Here is a 16,894-nt window from a genome sequence, read left to right as displayed (position 1 = left end):
GGTGTTTGCGTTGTATGTAACTATAGATACAGGATAAATAGTTTTCAGAGTAACAGCCGTGTTAGTCTGTATTCGTAAAAAGAAAAGGAGTACTTGTGGCACCTTAGAGACTAACCAGTTTATTTGAGCATGAGCTTTCGTGAGCTACAGCTCACTTCATCGGATGCATAGCATATCGTGGAAACTGCAGAAGACATTATATACACACAGAGACCATGAAACAAAACTTCCTCCCACCCCACTGTCCTGCTGCTAACAGCTTATCTAAAGTGATCATCAAGTGATCATCAAGGAAGGCCATTTCCAGCACAAATCAAGGTTTTCTCACTCTTCCCCCCCCCCCCCACAACACACACACAGACACACATACAAACTCACTCTCCTGCTGGTAATAGCCCATCCCTCTTTGAAACCTCTCTTTATAATGCGCATGATAATCAAGGTGGGTCATTTCCAGCACTAATCCAGGTTTTCTCAACCCCCCCCCACACATCCCCCCTCCAAAAACCACACACACAAACTCACTCTCCTGCTGGCAATAGCTCATCTTACAATGTGCACAGCAATAATCCAAGTTTAACCAGAACGTCTTGGGGGGGGGGGGGTTTGTAGGAAAAAAACAAGGGGAGATAGGCTACCTTGCATAATGACTTAGCCACTCCCAGTCTCTATTCAAGCCCAAATTAATAGTATCCAATTTGCAAATGAATTCCAATTCAGCAGTTTCTCGCTGGAGTCTGGATTTGAAGTTTTTTTGCTGTAAGATAGCGACCCTCATGTCTGTGATTGCGTGACCAGAGAGATTGAAGTGTTCTCCGACTGGTTTATGAATGTTATAATTCTTAACATCTGATTTGTGTCCATTTATTCTTTTACGTAGAGACTGTCCAGTTTGACCAATGTACATGGCAGAGGGGCATTGCTGGCACATGATGGCATATATCACATTGGTGGATGTGCAGGTGAACGAGCCTCTGATAGTGTGGCTGATGTTGTTAGGCCCTGTGATGGTGTTCTCTGAATAGATATGTGGGCACAGTTGGCAACGGGCTTTGTTGCAAGGATAGGTTCCTGGGTTAGTGGTTCTGTTGTGTGGTATGTGGTTGTTGGTGAGTATTCGCTTCAGGTTGGGGGGCTGTCTGTAGGCAAGGACTGGCCTTTCTCCCAAGATTTGTGAGAGTGTTGGGTCATCCTTCAGGATAGGTTGTAGATCCTTAATAATGCGTTGGAGGGGTTTTAGTTGGGGGCTGAAGGTGACGGCTAGTGGCGTTCTGTTATTTTCTTTGTTAGGCCTGTCCTGTAGTAGGTGACTTCTGGGAACTCTTCTGGCTCTATCAATCTGTTTCTTCACTTCCGCAGGTGGGTATTGTAGTTGTAAGAATGCTTGATAGAGATCTTGTAGGTGTTTGTCTCTGTCTGAGGGGTTGGAGCAAATGCGGTTGTATTGCAGAGCTTGGCTGTAGACGATGGATTGTGTGGTGTGGTCAGGGTGAAAGCTGGAGGCATGTAGGTAGGAATAGCGGTCAGTAGGTTTCCGGTATAGGGTGGTGTTGATGTGACCATCGTTTATTAGCACTGTAGTGTCCAGGAAGTGGATCTCATGTGTGGACTGGACCAGGCTGAGGTTGATGGTGGGATGGAAATTGTTGAAATCATGGTGGAATTCCTCAAGGGCTTCTTTTCCATGGGTCCAGATGATGAAGATGTCATCAATATAGCGCAAGTAAAGTAGGGGCGTTAGGGGACGAGAGCTGAGGAAGCGTTGTTCTAAATCAGCCATAAAAATGTTGGCATACTGTGGGGCCATGCGGGTACCCATAGCAGTGCCGCTGATCTGAAGGTATACATTGTCCCCAAATGTAAAATAGTTATGGGTAAGGACAAAGTCACAAAGTTCAGCCACCAGGTTAGCCGTGACATTATCGGGGATAGTGTTCTTGATGGCTTGTAGTCCATCTTTGTGTGGAATGTTGGTGTAGAGGGCTTCTACATCCATAGTGGCCAGGATGGTGTTATCAGGAAGATCACCAATGGATTGTAGTTTCCTCAGGAAGTCAGTGGTGTCTCGAAGGTAGCTGGGAGTGCTGGTAGCGTAGGGCCTGAGGAGTGAGTCTACATAGCCGGACAATCCTGCTGTCAGGGTGCCAATGCCTGAGATGATGGGGCGTCCAGGATTTCCAGGTTTATGGATCTTGGGTAGTAGATAGAATATCTCAGGTCGGGGTTCCAGGGGTGTGTCTGTGCGGATTTGATCTTGCGCTTTTTCAGGAAGTTTCTTGAGCAAATGCTGTAGATGCTTTTGGTAACTCTCAGTGGGATCAGAGGGTAATGGCTTGTAGAAAGTGGTGTTGGAGAGCTGCCGAGCAGCCTCTTGTTCATATTCTGACCTATTCATGATGACAACAGCACCTCCTTTGTCAGCTTTTTTGATTATGATGTCAGAGTTGTTTCTGAGGCTGTGGATGGCATTGTGTTCTGCACGGCTGAGGTTATGGGGCAAGTGATGCTGCTTTTCCACAATTTCAGCCCGTGCACGTCGGCGGAAGCACTCTATGTAGAAGTCCAGTCTGCTGTTTCGACCTTCAGGAGGAGTCCACCTAGAATCCTTCTTTTTGTAATGTTGGTAGGCAGGCCTCTGTGGATCATTATGTTGTTCAGAGGTATCTTGGAAATATTCCTTGAGTCGGAGACGTCGAAAATAGGATTCTAGGTCACCACAGAACTGTATCATGTTCGAGGGGGTGGAGGGGCAGAAGGAGAGACCCCGAGATAGGACAGCTGCTTCTGCTGGGCTGAGAGTATAGTTGGATAGGTTAACAATACAAGCATGAAAGAGTTAAATTAATTTTTAACATAGGAGGGAACAAAGTAGAAACTGAAACATTCAGAGATTAAAAAGATCATGAATAGCCTCATCTTCTTCCTCCTTATGACCAAGAAATGTCAAATTATGAGAGAGAATGAAATCACCCAAAATGGTTCACTAAAAGCAAGAGGGTTTCAAAGTGTAAATTGAAATGCTTCAAAAACCAAACTCTCTCAAATCCCAGATCATTAACCAAATACTGTTAAAGTATAGGTGAGATTAAAAAAAAGTATAATAAATACATTTGGTAGATTAAATCAGTCTTTTTATTGTATATGCTAAAACCTGAATTCAGGCACTTTCTTTTTCTCCTGCAACAGACATTGATCTCATTAAAACCCAAATATTACTTAACTGGGCTAACATTTTCAAATCTGTGTGCCTGTGGTTATGCACTGTTATACAAGGGCCTAATTTTCAATGGTGCTGAGCACCTTAATTTAAAGATTGTAGCATGAATTCACCCCAGACTTTGGAAAGTTTTCTACCAAACCCTGTTGCTCCAGGGTCTAGAACCTGCCAGCACTGTCCACCCGGTGGGTGGAGCTAGACAAACCATGGGTGATTTAACTCCGCTTGACTGACTGACTGACTGACTCCAGACTTGTGCAAAACTGCCAGAGTTCTCTACAAGTTTTTGTATTCAAATTTTTCATTTTCATGAATTCAGTGATTTTTCACAAGTGCTTATGAAATTGTTCCAGGACAATATTTTGTTTCTTCTGTAATGAAATGCAGATTTTCCTGTGAAATGGTTTCCATGGCAGATTTCTGTCTAACCCCCCAAGACAGAATGGTTTTATTTTCCCTGGATATGCAAGTCTCAGGAGTTGTGGTACACAAATGTGTGTAAAAAGAAAATGTCACTTAGCAAGAGTATAAAACTACATTGAAGCCTAATAATTTCTACGAAGCTACCTTCAAGCATGGGAAACAATCTGCATAAAATATATGATCAGCTGGGTATACTTTTTGAAACTAGACTAAAATATTTTATATCTTTGTCTATCACTGTCACTATTTTCATGTTTTTGTTTTTGTTTTACAGTGTGTGCTGTATTTGTGGGCCTTGAAAATCCTTTATCCCAAAACACTGTTTTTACTTCGTGGGAATCATGAATGTAGACATTTAACAGAGTATTTCACGTTTAAACAAGAATGTAAGTGTGCTTTAAATTCACAACCTCTTCCATATTACATTGTAATGGTTTGTTACTTAGTAAGTACTCAAGTAGTACTTAATGTCAATGATTTTGCATCCTTAAACCATCCTTCTCTGAAGGAAAACCCACTGAAGAAAAAAATATAATACAAAAATCTCTGTTTCAACGTATGGCAAAATGGACAGGATTGGTAATACAAAGGCGTTACAAGGACTGTTCTTGTAATCATGGGAAGTCTAAAGATATCTGGGGAAACTTCATCAAATACTGTAGATGTTGGGGAAGCCACAGTTTCTGCACTTCTGTTCTCCTTCCAGGCCCCTGTGCCTGCAAAACAAAAAGCGTCATTGTCTTGGTGTCTCTGCTACCATTGGTCTCTTAGTGCACAACTGTGCACCATCTCTTCTTTCAGTTTGGGGTCGGAACAAATAACACTTCTTAACATTACCTTTCCAGGTAGGTTGGAGAGGGATTGTAGTCCTCCACCAGGATTATTGTTGTATTAAAGAATACTGGGATACTTCAAAGATTATTGGCTGTAGACCTTGATTTGCACAATGAATAACCTGTGTCTGCAGTAGTATAAACTGAAGCCATTGCATGAGTCCACATTCCCACTTTAACATAAAGAATGGGAAAAATGTTAATTGGCTCAAATGCTCCATGGTTTACTGAGTTTAATATGCATATTGGTAAATTAACATTTTGGATTCATTGTATTAGCTCATTCATTTCACAGTGATGTTTCTTCAGATAATTAATTACAAGAATGTGGGTTAAAGTTCAGATTCCTTTGCATAGAGCTGTTCTTTATGGGAAATCATTTACTAGAGAAGAATAACTTTTCTACAGAATTTCAAAGCTTTCTATGGAATTTCTTAACAGCAATATAATTCTGTATTAAATTTGTTGGTTTAACACTTCTGTAGAAAAGAAAATTCTGTATTAAATTCTATAAGCTTTTACACTAACTTTTATGGAATGCTGTTGAAGTTCTATAGAATCTTAGTCGTTTCATCTCTATTAAATTATGTAGAATTTTTCCTGCAGCATGTAGAAGTAACCCTGATCCCTAGTGCCCAAAATGTGTGTGTGTGTGTGTGTGGGCGGGGGAGACGGGACTCAGGACTCAGTATGTACAATGATTTATTTTCTGTAAAATATTATTTAGGATTTTCCAATATAGTTCTACTCCCATTAAAGTCTGTTGGCCCTTTCTAGTTGAGAGCAGGACCAAGCCCTTAAATTACAGAAATCTTTTTCTTTAAAATACCGAACACCATCTTCTGATACCATCTTACTATCCAAAAGGTAAAATAAAGTATTCAGAACGAGTATATGATGCCTGCATGGATGCCTTTGACTGCCTTCCCTTGGCTGCTCTGATGAACCAACAATTCCTGTGTGTACATGGTGGCTTGTCTCCAGAGATCAACACTTTAGATGACATCAGAAAAGTAAGTCTGGGTACTGTTCAAATCTAATAAACACTAAAACCATGTATTAACAAAACATGAGATTTTTTTTTCAATGTAGTTAATTTGTTTAAGATTTATAGGGAAAACGATTGGGTTTTTCATTGTCACATTGCATTCAAACTAATCTTGAACACTGTCGTCATTTTCTGGCCTTTCTAAAACAAGAAAAAGGGAAATAGCTACAATTTGTACCTTTATTTTATTGAAGCCACCAAAATCTTTGTCAGTAATAAAATGTAGGATTCATCATCTTGGCTTTTTGAAAAATTAATGTAAAGTAAAGAAGTTTGGAAGCATAGTCAAATGTGGAGTCATTAGATCATGCCTTTCTTTTAGAACATTTTAAGCATCCTGTTGATTATTTATTGTGAGTTGAAATAATTGAGTGTTGTGCATTTATTTGGAGAAACAAAACATGTGTGTACATGTGTGGGTTTTTATCTAACTATACTTGCAACAAACATAACAACAGCATTTTATATGGCAACTAAAATAGCTTCAGAGATGGGTCGTGAGCTTTTTTGAAAATCTGGCCCTCATTTATGTGCCTTAATGGGAGCGGAGCTATTTTGAAAATGTGGTTGCAATAGTGGGTACCTGGCATGTGAAAATCTGTCCCAGAGCTTTTTTGAATTCTGGCTCTGTGTTCACTTTTGCACCTTCCGATATAAAACTGAACCTGATAAGCTATTCTCATTGGCTGGGCAGTGAAAAGACAGCTAGACGTGCCTCAGGCTGTATCCTGTGTAACCTGCTCTGTGCCTCACTGGTTTCAGTATGACTCTGCTATGGAGGAGCAGAGAAGCAGCAGCGTTCTCCTCCTTCCCCTCCTTTCAATTCAGAGTGCACCAGTTTTTCTTGAGACAAGTGGACAGGAACAAACCGAGACAGCAAGAAATGCCTTACTCCATATGTCTTACCTCCATCATACTAATGCTGTGGCAATGTGTTTGCAGTGAAACTAATGACATACTCTAAATTCAGGCAGTCAAAATGGGAACCAGGAATTGCCTTGTTACATGTGAGTGTCCGTCGAACACTTAATATGTTTTAGGAGATTGATTTTCTACCACAGAGGGAGGAAATGCTCATATACTTTTTGTTCCCTATCTATCTGTCAGTATTGCTTTGAATTACCCTGCAAAATTTTCTCTCTGTAAACTGAGGAGTCTGATGGCGAGGGTTACCTGGACAAGAGTCCTGTATTTGGAGAGACAGAGTCTTTGTGATTCCTGTCTTGTATTTTTTTCCAAGTAGAACAGTCTCCAGTTCTGCTGTGACAGTGAAGATGATACTGATTCTTCTTGACATTTGTCCCTTGGGAGACCTGCCCCAATTCTGAAAAAATGTTTCTAAAACCTTTCATTTGTGCAGTTTCATTTGTGCATTTCTCCCAAGAAAATGTTGCTGTGTGCTGTCTTTTAATTGCATTGCATGGCAGACCATTTATTCAGTGTTCAGTGCTTGATGAGTAATATGTGACAGCTGATGATCACATTTTCCTTAGCCATCATTTGAATAAACAGTACAGACTCCCTGATTCAAAGGCTCTTTCTAAACGTTATTTTTTCGTTACAATCCACTGTGCGCCATTCAAGCCTACTTTCCCCTGAAGGTCCATATCCCTCTCAGGCAAGGTCAATAATGCTTTTGGAAAAAATCCTTCCAAACTGCCTGTTCTCAGTCTATTCCTTGTGTGCATCCAGGGACCTCCTGAGGTGGCGTAATGAATTTTTTGGCTGCTGCTTGCAAGAAATCCAGCCATTCTCGCTGGAAAGTGATTTCTTTCTGTGACCTTTCTTTCTGTTTCCAATGTGATATAGTGCAAGATGTCTTCTGCTTGTTATCAGTAATAGATCTGCTGTTGCTGGCATTAGAAAGAGCCTTGCATGTGAATTGCAATGGAGATTTACTCCCCCCCGCCTTTCCTTTTAAAGGTGGTAATTTCATTTCTCTTGGCCTAAGCCTTAGGGTGAGATTCTCAAAAGACCTTAGTTTTGGCCTAACTCCTCTTCCATTGCAGAGCAAAGCTAGGCCAATGCTGAGCACTTCGGAAAATCCTACTTTTAAAAGACACTTTGTGTTGTGAACTCTCTCTAGTCTAGATTCACTACCTAAAAGATCACACTTAGAAGCTTAGTGAGAAAAAGTGAAAGAAATAAATTTTGCATTTAGTTAAAGTGGATGCATCTGCAGTCATTTTATCTCTTGTGGGAAGTGAACTCGGCATTCTGGGTCCAGCTTCTATCCAAGTTCTGTGTCTGACATGCCAAAGCCTTCTCTCCTATTGCCAGACTGTTTCATTGTTCCAGTGGAACTTAGTTGTTGTGTGAAGTAATAGTCTCAGAAGGAGAACAACAACTCAGGAAGCTAGAGTCAATCCACGGAGGCCTTGGAATACCAGGGGAAAGATCTTGAACTGGAATCTGGATTCAACTGGGAATCATTACAGATAGTTGTGAGCCTGATATGTTCATAACAACCTTAGATTCTTCACTTGGTTCCATTGATTTAGGGTGAAAAATGCCTAGCTCACCTCCTCAACCCCAGTGGTTTTCTCACTAAGCCACACAAATGCACAAAACTCTCTACATTTATCAAGCTGTTTTCCTGTTGGCACATCTACACAGCCTGCAGAAGTGAGCCTCCCTGCCTGAGTCAACAGACTCAGGCAAGTGGGACTCACACCAGGATTCTAAAAATGATTGTGTAGACTGCACTTTGAAGTTGTGGCTTGAGCTGGAGAGTCTGGGCTCTGAAGCCCAGGGAGGAGGATGGGCTTCAGAGACTGAGTGTTTAACCAGGGATTGGAGGCTTACTTCTGCAGGCCGTGAAGACATACCCTTACAGGCTAAGGAGGAGAGAGAGAGAGGGAGACATATGTTGCTTATATTTCAGTTAACTTGGAAGGCCTTCAGGTGCAAGAGTGAGGGAGCCATGTGTGATGCTCTGGGGCTTCACCCAGACCAGTTAAGGGGTTGTGTCACCGGATGACTGTAACCAGATGACACTAAACCAGATGACACTAAACCAGATGACACTGTAACCAGATGACACTAAACTGGGAGGAGTTGTAGATATGCTGGAGGGTAGGGATAGGATACAAAGGAACCTAGACAAATTGGAGGATTGGGCCAAAAGAAATCTGATGAGGTTTAACAAGGAGAAGTGCGGAGTCCTGCACTTAGGACGGAAGAATCCCATGCACTGCTCCAGACTAGGGACCGAGTGGCTAGGCAGCAGTTCTGCAGAAAAGGACATAGGGGTTACAGTGGACGAGAAGCTGGATATGGTCAACATGTGCCCTTGTGCCAAGAAGGCTAACAGCATTTTGGGCTGTAAAAGTAGGAGCATTGCCAGCAGATTGAGGGACTTGATCATTCCCCTCTATTCGGCATTGGTGAGGCCTCATCTGGAGTACTGTGTCCAGTTTTGGGCCCCACACTACAAGAAGGATGTGGAAAAATTGGAACGAGTCCAGCGGAGGGCAACAAAAATGATTAGGGGGCCTGAGCACGTGATTTACAAGGAGAGGCTGAGGGAACTGGGATTCTTTAGTCTGCAGAAGAGAGGAATGAGGGGGGATTTGATAGCTGCTTTCAACTAACTGAAAGGGGGTTCCAAGGAGGATGGATTTAGACTGTTCTCAGTGGTAGCAGATGACAGAACAAGGAGCAATGGTCTCAAGTTGCAGTGGGGGAGGTTTAGGTTGGATGTTAGGAAATACTTTTTCACAAGGAGGGTGGTGAAGTACTGGAATGGGTTACCTAGGGAGGTGGTGGAATCTCCTTCCTGAGAGGTTTTCAAGGTCAGGCTTGACAAAGCCCTGGCTGGGATGATTTAGTTGGGGTTTGGTCCTGCTTTGAGTAGGGGGTTGGACTAGATGACCTCCTGAGGTCCCTTCCAACCTTGATAGTCTATGATTCTGTGATATTCTATGAACCCTGGGTGCTTCTATGCTGCACAGCTTTGGCTCAGAACGTTGACACCAGCAGCACAATGACCTCATCCTGGCGTCCACCAGCCTGGTTACTCCTTGCAGCAGAGTGATACCAAGAGTCCTTCCAGTTCTAAGTCTCCCCAAAACCATCTCCCCTGCAGTGCTCAGCCCCTCTCACTGTAGCACTCACAAACCTTATCAAGTTTGCTACTCCTTTAAAGAGACAGTACACAGCACCAGCCTGTTAGTTTGGCCAAGGATTTTATTCTTCAGTTCGAAACAGTGCACTGAAATGGTTTTGTAATAAAACAAGATTGTTTTGTGGCAGAGCACCAGCTGTGCCTCAGTTGGTCCTGCGCTTCTAGGCGGTTAGGGTTTGCCTCAGAGATTTGCTGTGACCCTCAGTGTAGCGCCTCTCCCCTCCTAGAGGCAAGGCTTACAGCTTACTGAGTCACCTTCATCAGCCAGTCAACAGGTTTGGTGTAAGAACCCTGTTTAGTCCCTGTCTTCCTACTCAGGGAGTATTATTGTAGAGCTGTGGGGGGGGGGGTTAGGGGGAACCCGGGCCCGCCCTCTTCTCCGGTTCTAGCCCAGGGACCCTAACTGGCAAAGGAAACATGTAGTTTTCCTGTACTACTGGAGCTTTAGCCCTTCCCTGGGCTACTTCCCCAAATGGCCCCTCCTAGCACCCTCCTTGGTACCTGACCACGCTTCTTCTCCTGGGTCTTCTACTGCGCACCTTCTTTCTCCCGGTCTTCCCACAACACACTTTCCTACTCCCAGCTCCTACCAGCCGGCCTCTCTGGAGGGGCTTCCTTGTAAACTACTCCCAGACGGTTCTAAATGGGCTTCAGGTGATCTGATTAGCCTGTTTCCTTTGATTGTTTCTAATCAGTTCTTAATTGGTTCCAGGCGTCTTATGGAGTCTGCCTGACTTAATTGCTTCTAGCACCTTCCTGACTTCTCTGGGGTAGCCCCTGCCCTGGTCACTCAACAAACAGAAAACTATTCATCCAGTGAGTTTTTCTTCTACCAGACTCTTGCACCCAACCGGTCTGGGTCTGTCACAGTTTATTAACAAAGAACAGGTATTTAAGTGATACCAAGTAGACAGAATTGAAATAGAAATGGTTACAAACAAAGTAAAAATACGCTTCCAAGGGCACACTTGCAAAGTTACAGTGCCGGCAGTTACAGCACCGCTCAGAGAGCGCTGAAGGAAAACGGCTGTTGTGTGTTCACACTGACAGCTGTCTGCGCAATAGCGTGTTCACCCTTGCGCCGCTATTCGGAGCGGTGCACTCTGGGCAGCTATCCCACAGAGCACCTCTTTCTCTTTTGTTGCTAAGACTTGTGGGAAAGGCGGAAGGGGACACGGGGCATACTGGGTCCTGTCCCAATGCCCCGTGATGCTGTGCTTCAGATTCCAGCAATCCCTGTGCTTCTGTTCACATTTGGCACCATCTTGCAACGGTTTGTGTACTGTGCACCCTGCCCTGCCTCGTTCGGGCTGCAGGAATGGATCTCAAGCTGTTGACCAGTATGCTGCTTACACTAACCAACACATCACAAGTGGCAGTAGAGTTATTCCTTAAACTACAAAGGTAAGAGGAGTGTGACATTGATCTTGCCATGCATACTAGCTACAACATGAGATTGCTTGTAGCATTCCCAGAAGTGCTGACCACAGTGGAACGCTGTTTTTGGGCTGGGGAAACAAGCACTGAGTGGTGGGATCACATCGTCATGCACGTCTGGGATGGTGAGCAGTGGCTGCAGAACTTTCGCATGAAGAAAGCCACATTCATGGGACTGTGTGATGAGCTCTCCCCAGCTCTGCGGTGCAAGGGCACGAGAATGGGAGCTGCCTTGCTATTGGAGAAGCATATGGCGATCGCACTGTGGAAGCTGGCTATTCCAGACTGCTAGCAATCAGTCGCTGAACAGTTTGGAGTGGGAAAGTCGACTGTTGGAGTCGTATTTATGGAAGTGTGCAGGGCCATTAATCGCATCCTGCTCCAAAAGACCGTGACTCTGGGCAACATGGATGGCTTTGCACTCATGGGCTTCCCTAACCGCGGAGGGGCGATCGATGGCACACGCATTCCAAGTCTGGCACCAGCCCACCTAGTCACCAAGCACATTAATCGCAAGGGGTATTTCTCAGTGGTTCTCCAGGTGCATGTGGATCATCATGGGTATTTCACAGACGTTAACACAGGCTTGTCTGGAAAGGTTCATGATGCACGCGTCTTTCGGAACACTGGCCTGTTCAAGAAGCTGCAAGCAGGGTCTTTCTTCCCTGACCAGAAGATCACCGTAGGGGAAGTCGAAATGCCCATTGTGATCCTGGGAGACCGCACCAACCCCTTAATGGCGTGGCTCATGAAGCCATACACAGGGCAACTTGGCAGCAGCAAGGAGCAGTTCAACAACAGGCTGAGCAAGTGCAGAATGACTGTGGAGTGTGCATTTGGCCATTTAAAAGCCCATTGACGATGCCTATATGCGAAGCTGGACATGGCCGATGACAATATTCCTATGCTTATAGCCGTGTGCTGTACGCTCCATAATATTTGTGAAGAGAAGGGTGAAAGCTTCACTCAGGGTTGGACCACAGAGTCTCAGCGTCTGGAGGCTGAGTTTGAACAGCCAGAGACCAGGGCTATTAGAGGGGCACAGCGCGGGGCCATAAGGATCAGGGATGCTTTGAGGCAGCAATTTGAAGCTGAAAGCCACTAATATTGGTTGCTATGCTCAGGATTGCAGTGTCTGTAATGCTAGGAGATGATTGGTGCACATGATGCAAGAAGGGACCTTAACATAATTGTATGTTGCTTTGCAATGCTCTTTTTGCTTTCACTTAATAGAATAAAGATTGTTTTCAAACAAACACAATTATTTTATTGAAAGACAACAACCAGAGGAGAGAGTCAAACAAAAAAAATCGTCAGCAGGGAAGGTGATGGAGGATGGGGGAAGGGAAGGTCTCAAGAGGAGGAGGGGTCCCAGGACGGCTACAGATTTGTGTATGTCCAGGGATCATACCCAACCTTCTCCTTTGGAGTACAATGCAGCGGGTGCTGGACTTCAGCAGGGCCAAACTGCAGAGGGATGATATTGAGTGCATTGGGTAGTGGGAGTCCACACTGCTGGACTGTGAGGAGGGTGGAATGGAATGGTGCGGGCAGAGAGTGGAGCCAGGAGGTTGATAACCGTGTGTTGGCGGTGTGGGGGAAAGGGGGGCACATGGGAAAGAGTTTTGCGACAGAGGCTGCAGGGGAGGGCGGGCGCAGAGCTGCTCAGTTTGAAGAGCTAGTATCCCCTGGAGCGTGTCCACTTGGCGCTTCATAACTGTTAAGAGCTGCTCCATGGCTTCTTTCTGGCATGCTGTATTCTCTTTTTGGTCCCTCTTCTCGCTGTCCTGCCACTCCTTCAATTCTTTTTTCTCGGCAGCGGAGTGCATCATAACCTCACGCATAAAGTGCTCCTTAGTTCTTCTTGGACGCTTTCTAATTCTGTGCAGCCATTCTGCTGCTGATAACAAAGAGGGAGGCTGTGCTCCAAGGTCATCTCTGAAGTTTAAATGCAACATTTTCCAGAAGCAGTATTGTTTGGAACACAGACAACACTGATTCAGTGATTTAAAACACAGCCAGTACTCTCTCACCTGTCACTAACTGGCTGGCCCCAGGCAAGCACACATGAGCCACAAGACCCTCAAAATGGTGAGGAGCTGCAGGGGCAGAGTAAATCACTGTTTCCAGACCCCCTGCAGTACACTGAACACGTGGCTCTTGGGCACTTGGGGAGGGCCAGCTCTGTAGGGTGGGGCTGATAATCATTCCTTTCCCCACACTTTGCAGAGGAGGTGATCATTGTGGATCTCGCTGCTGAGGGTGAGCAGGGAATCAAGGGAGGGTCTTCTCCAAGCCTGAGGCTTCCATTCTGGCGCCTGAGTGCAGCAGTGGTTCACCCCTCCATGACGGCACAGTGGCGTGGGAAAGTTAATGGGGCAAGAAAAAAAAGGAGCTCTGCCAAGGAACCTGCAGCAGCGGATTGCCCAGTATCTCCACGAGAGATCTCTGCAGGGCCACCCGGGGGCCGGGGGGAAGTGGGGCAATTTGCCCCGGGCCCCATAGGGGCCCCCATGAGAGTTTTCAGGGGCCCCCACGAGAGTTTTCGGCGGCACTTCAGCAGCGGGTCCTTCAGTGCCACCGAACACCCCTGGAGTGAAGGACTCACCGCCGAAGACCGCCGCCGCTTCTTCCACTCCGGGTCTTCGGCGGCAATTCGGCGGCGAGAGTCCTTCCTCTCCATGTCTTCGGCAAAGTGCCCCGAAGACCCAGAGCGGAAGGACCCCTGACCCGAAGACCCCAGGCCCCCTGAATCCTCTGGGCAGCCCTGGATCTCTGAGAGAGACTCCCGTGAAGTGAGGGAGTGTATCAACAGCCTGTTCCACCGCTCAGACTAGGCATGAGGTGGGAGACGAGCTTGCTTTCTGCAACCCTCCTGCCCCCAACAACTCACTGCAGCAATTCCCAAAATCAGATCCACTTACCAGCGGCCTCCTTTCCTATTTTCGCTTCACCAAGCTCCGACTGCTGTGACTGGCTAGGCTCTTCCATGTTAGAAAAGAGCTCCTGACTGCACGGCCTCTGGGTCCCCCTCCCCCTCTTCGTCCAAGATTTCTTCCTCCTAGCTCAGTCCACTCTCAACTGGCATGCAAGCCAATGAAGTGTCTGCAGGGTCCTTCACAGTGGAGGTGGGGTCGCCACCGAGTCTTGCGTCCAGCTCTTTATAGAACCAGCAGCTCGTGGGCGCAGCACCAAAGTCGTGGTTTGCCTCCAGCGCCTTGTGGTAGGTGTTCCGCAGCTCCTTCACTTTGACCTTGCACTGCAATGTGTCCTGGTCATGGCCCCGTTCTATCATGCATCTAGAAATCTGTCCATAGGTATCATAATTCCTATGGCTGGAGCACAGTTGGGACTGGACAGCCTCCTCTCCCCAAATGCCGATGAGGTCCAGCAGCTCGGCATTGCTCCAAGCGGGGGATCCCCTGGTGCGTGGAGCAGGCATAGCCACCTGGAAAGATGCGCTGAGACCACTACACATGTCACCGAACAAACAGGAAGGGGACTTTCAAATTTGCAAAAGAATGTACGGGGTGGGGCTGATGCTTGGTCACCTGCGGGCAGGGCAGTAGAGTTCAAACCGATGGCCAGAGAGGTGAGAACAGGCATTCTGGGACACTTCTCGGAGGCCAATCACAGCGCTGTAATCACCATGGTGTCTACACTGGCACTGCAGCGTTGTAGCCCCGGCGCAAAAAGCTCTGTGCCTCTCGCCGGGGTGTTTTTTTTTTAGAGTGCTGCATCTGCGCTTTAAGTGGCTTGGCAGTGTGTACACCTTGGGAGTTACAGCGCTCAGAGCTGCTTTACGGCACACAAACTTGCCAGTGTAGACGGGGCCTAAGACTAAAATCCAACTTGACAAACTAGAGTCTTTTGTCCAAAGACGTTTTCTCACCATGGTCACTCTTGCAACGTGGCTGGCCAGTCCTTAGCCAGGATCCCATATAGAGCCCAAAGTACTTGGTTTCTTTGTCTTCTCAGGTGAAGGATGACAAATTGGCTTTTTGCCTCAGTTTATATTTTGCCAAAGTGTATTGACCCTGTTTCAAAAGGCAGAAAGGCTTCTTATGGGTGCAGGCTCCATCCCCTGTTGAGATTAAGTGATCAGCTTCCCCCCCACTTGCTTGTCTGATGGCTTTGTTTTATCTTGCATGTAAATATGCTTTTCATTGTATTAGGTCACACCTTGCTTAAAATACATTGGAGGCACAGTCAAGGCTGTGAAACAACATTCCTTTGTCTAGGACAGGCTGAATTCATGCTCTGCCTCCCAAACACCTCTTAAGAACATATTTCCAGCACACATCTGTAACTTTTTGTATACAGTCTGTACATATATCATTCAATGATTTTAAGGATCAGCGTGTGACCATCTTACACGTTTGAGATACATACTATGGAGCAGTGAGTGTTTCAGGCTTGATATAAGTTACAATATGGGGATCCCTCTGCCAGTTTGCATTCAGGGGCTCCCAGAGTCCCACCTCCCTTCTTATAATGCTGCAGGAGGGTTAGCCACTGGCTGAACTTTAGACCTATTACGTATCCTTCTTTCCTGTCTGAGAGAATAGAACCTTCTTTCCTGGCTGGGAGAGAACCTGTTTCTCTCTTTGTTTGATCACAGACTTCAAAGCATAATATCAGTAAGTATTCATAATTCCTCATATAGCATTAACGCATACGTTTCAGAATCTCGTCAATCACCAGTGGTCCCTGGCTTTCATGAAAGACCTTACTTGATATTCTTTTATATAGTACAATAATATAATGTACAATCAGTTGCTTATTTTTTATGGTTCAGACCCCTTGTTCTTCCCTCTGGGATGTCTGGACCCTGATTGTCGTACCAGAAGAATATATAGATATTTCAACCTGTGGGAGTTTAGCCTGCAGACAGACAGCTTTAACAAAATGAGACAGAAGATCAGATCTGTCTAAATCTGACTGTCCCTTTAATGGTGCTGCATCAGTCCAGCGAAGGAAGTGTTAATGCAACAACCAATCACTACCATCGTGGTGTATTAGAGATGTAGAAACATGATTAGCTTACACAGAGATGAATAGGCTCCCAAAATGAAAACATCTCCAATATTTTTAACATCTCAGGTGAGGTATGTTACATTGAAACCAATACTAAACTGTATTTAAGTGTCTTGTTAGATTTTGTTTTTAAACCTCATAAAGGTTTATGAAGACAGGCCTTACGCTGTTTAAATTCCATAATTCCATTGTTACCTATTTTTTAGTCAAGGGGGATTCTCCCTGCCACTCCCCCCCCCAGTAATGCAGCACTGAAAGAAATCTTATGCAGTATTTTATGGAGTACTTGTGGCACCTTAGAGACTAACCAATTTATTTGAGCATAAGCTTTCGTGACCTACAGCTCACTTCATCGGATGCATACTGTGGAAAGTACAGAAGATCTTTTTATACACACAACCCATGAAAAAATGGGTGTTTACCACTACAAAAGGTTTTCTCTCCCCCCACCCCACTCTCCTGCTGGTAATAGCTTATCTAAAGTGATCACTCTCCTTACAATGGCCCACCTTGATTATCATACACATTGTAAGGAGAGCGATCACCCCAGACAAGCTACTACCAGCAGGAGAGTGGGGTGGGGGGAGAGAAAACCTTTTGTAGTGGTAAACACCCATTTTTTCATGGTTTGTGTGTATAAAAAGATCTTCTGTACTTTCCACAGTATGCATCCGATGAAGTGAGCTGTAGGTCACGAAAGCTTATGCTCAAATAAATTGGTTAGTCTCTAAGGTGCCACAAGTACTCCTTTTCTTTTTGCGAATACAGACTAA

At 45.3% G+C, this 16,894-nt stretch overlaps 1 protein-coding gene across 2 annotated transcripts in view; it reads left to right on the top strand.

The window, feature by feature from the left end:
- The window catches only part of PPP3CA (protein phosphatase 3 catalytic subunit alpha), a 326,222-nt gene that overhangs the window by 232,424 nt on the left and 76,904 nt on the right, over positions 1 to 16,894 (top strand). For both annotated transcript variants that reach the window (XM_074950676.1, XM_074950675.1), the window contains exons 4-5: positions 3,915 to 4,026; positions 5,341 to 5,486. In XM_074950676.1, coding sequence (XP_074806777.1) covers positions 3,915 to 4,026; positions 5,341 to 5,486 — 258 coding nt within the window. The remainder of the gene's footprint in view (positions 1 to 3,914; positions 4,027 to 5,340; positions 5,487 to 16,894) is intronic.

The sequence above is a fragment of the Natator depressus genome, chromosome 4, assembly GCF_965152275.1.
Source record: "Natator depressus isolate rNatDep1 chromosome 4, rNatDep2.hap1, whole genome shotgun sequence".
Classification (NCBI taxonomy): domain Eukaryota; kingdom Metazoa; phylum Chordata; order Testudines; family Cheloniidae; genus Natator; species Natator depressus.
This window is presented reverse-complemented; position numbering and strand designations above follow the sequence as displayed.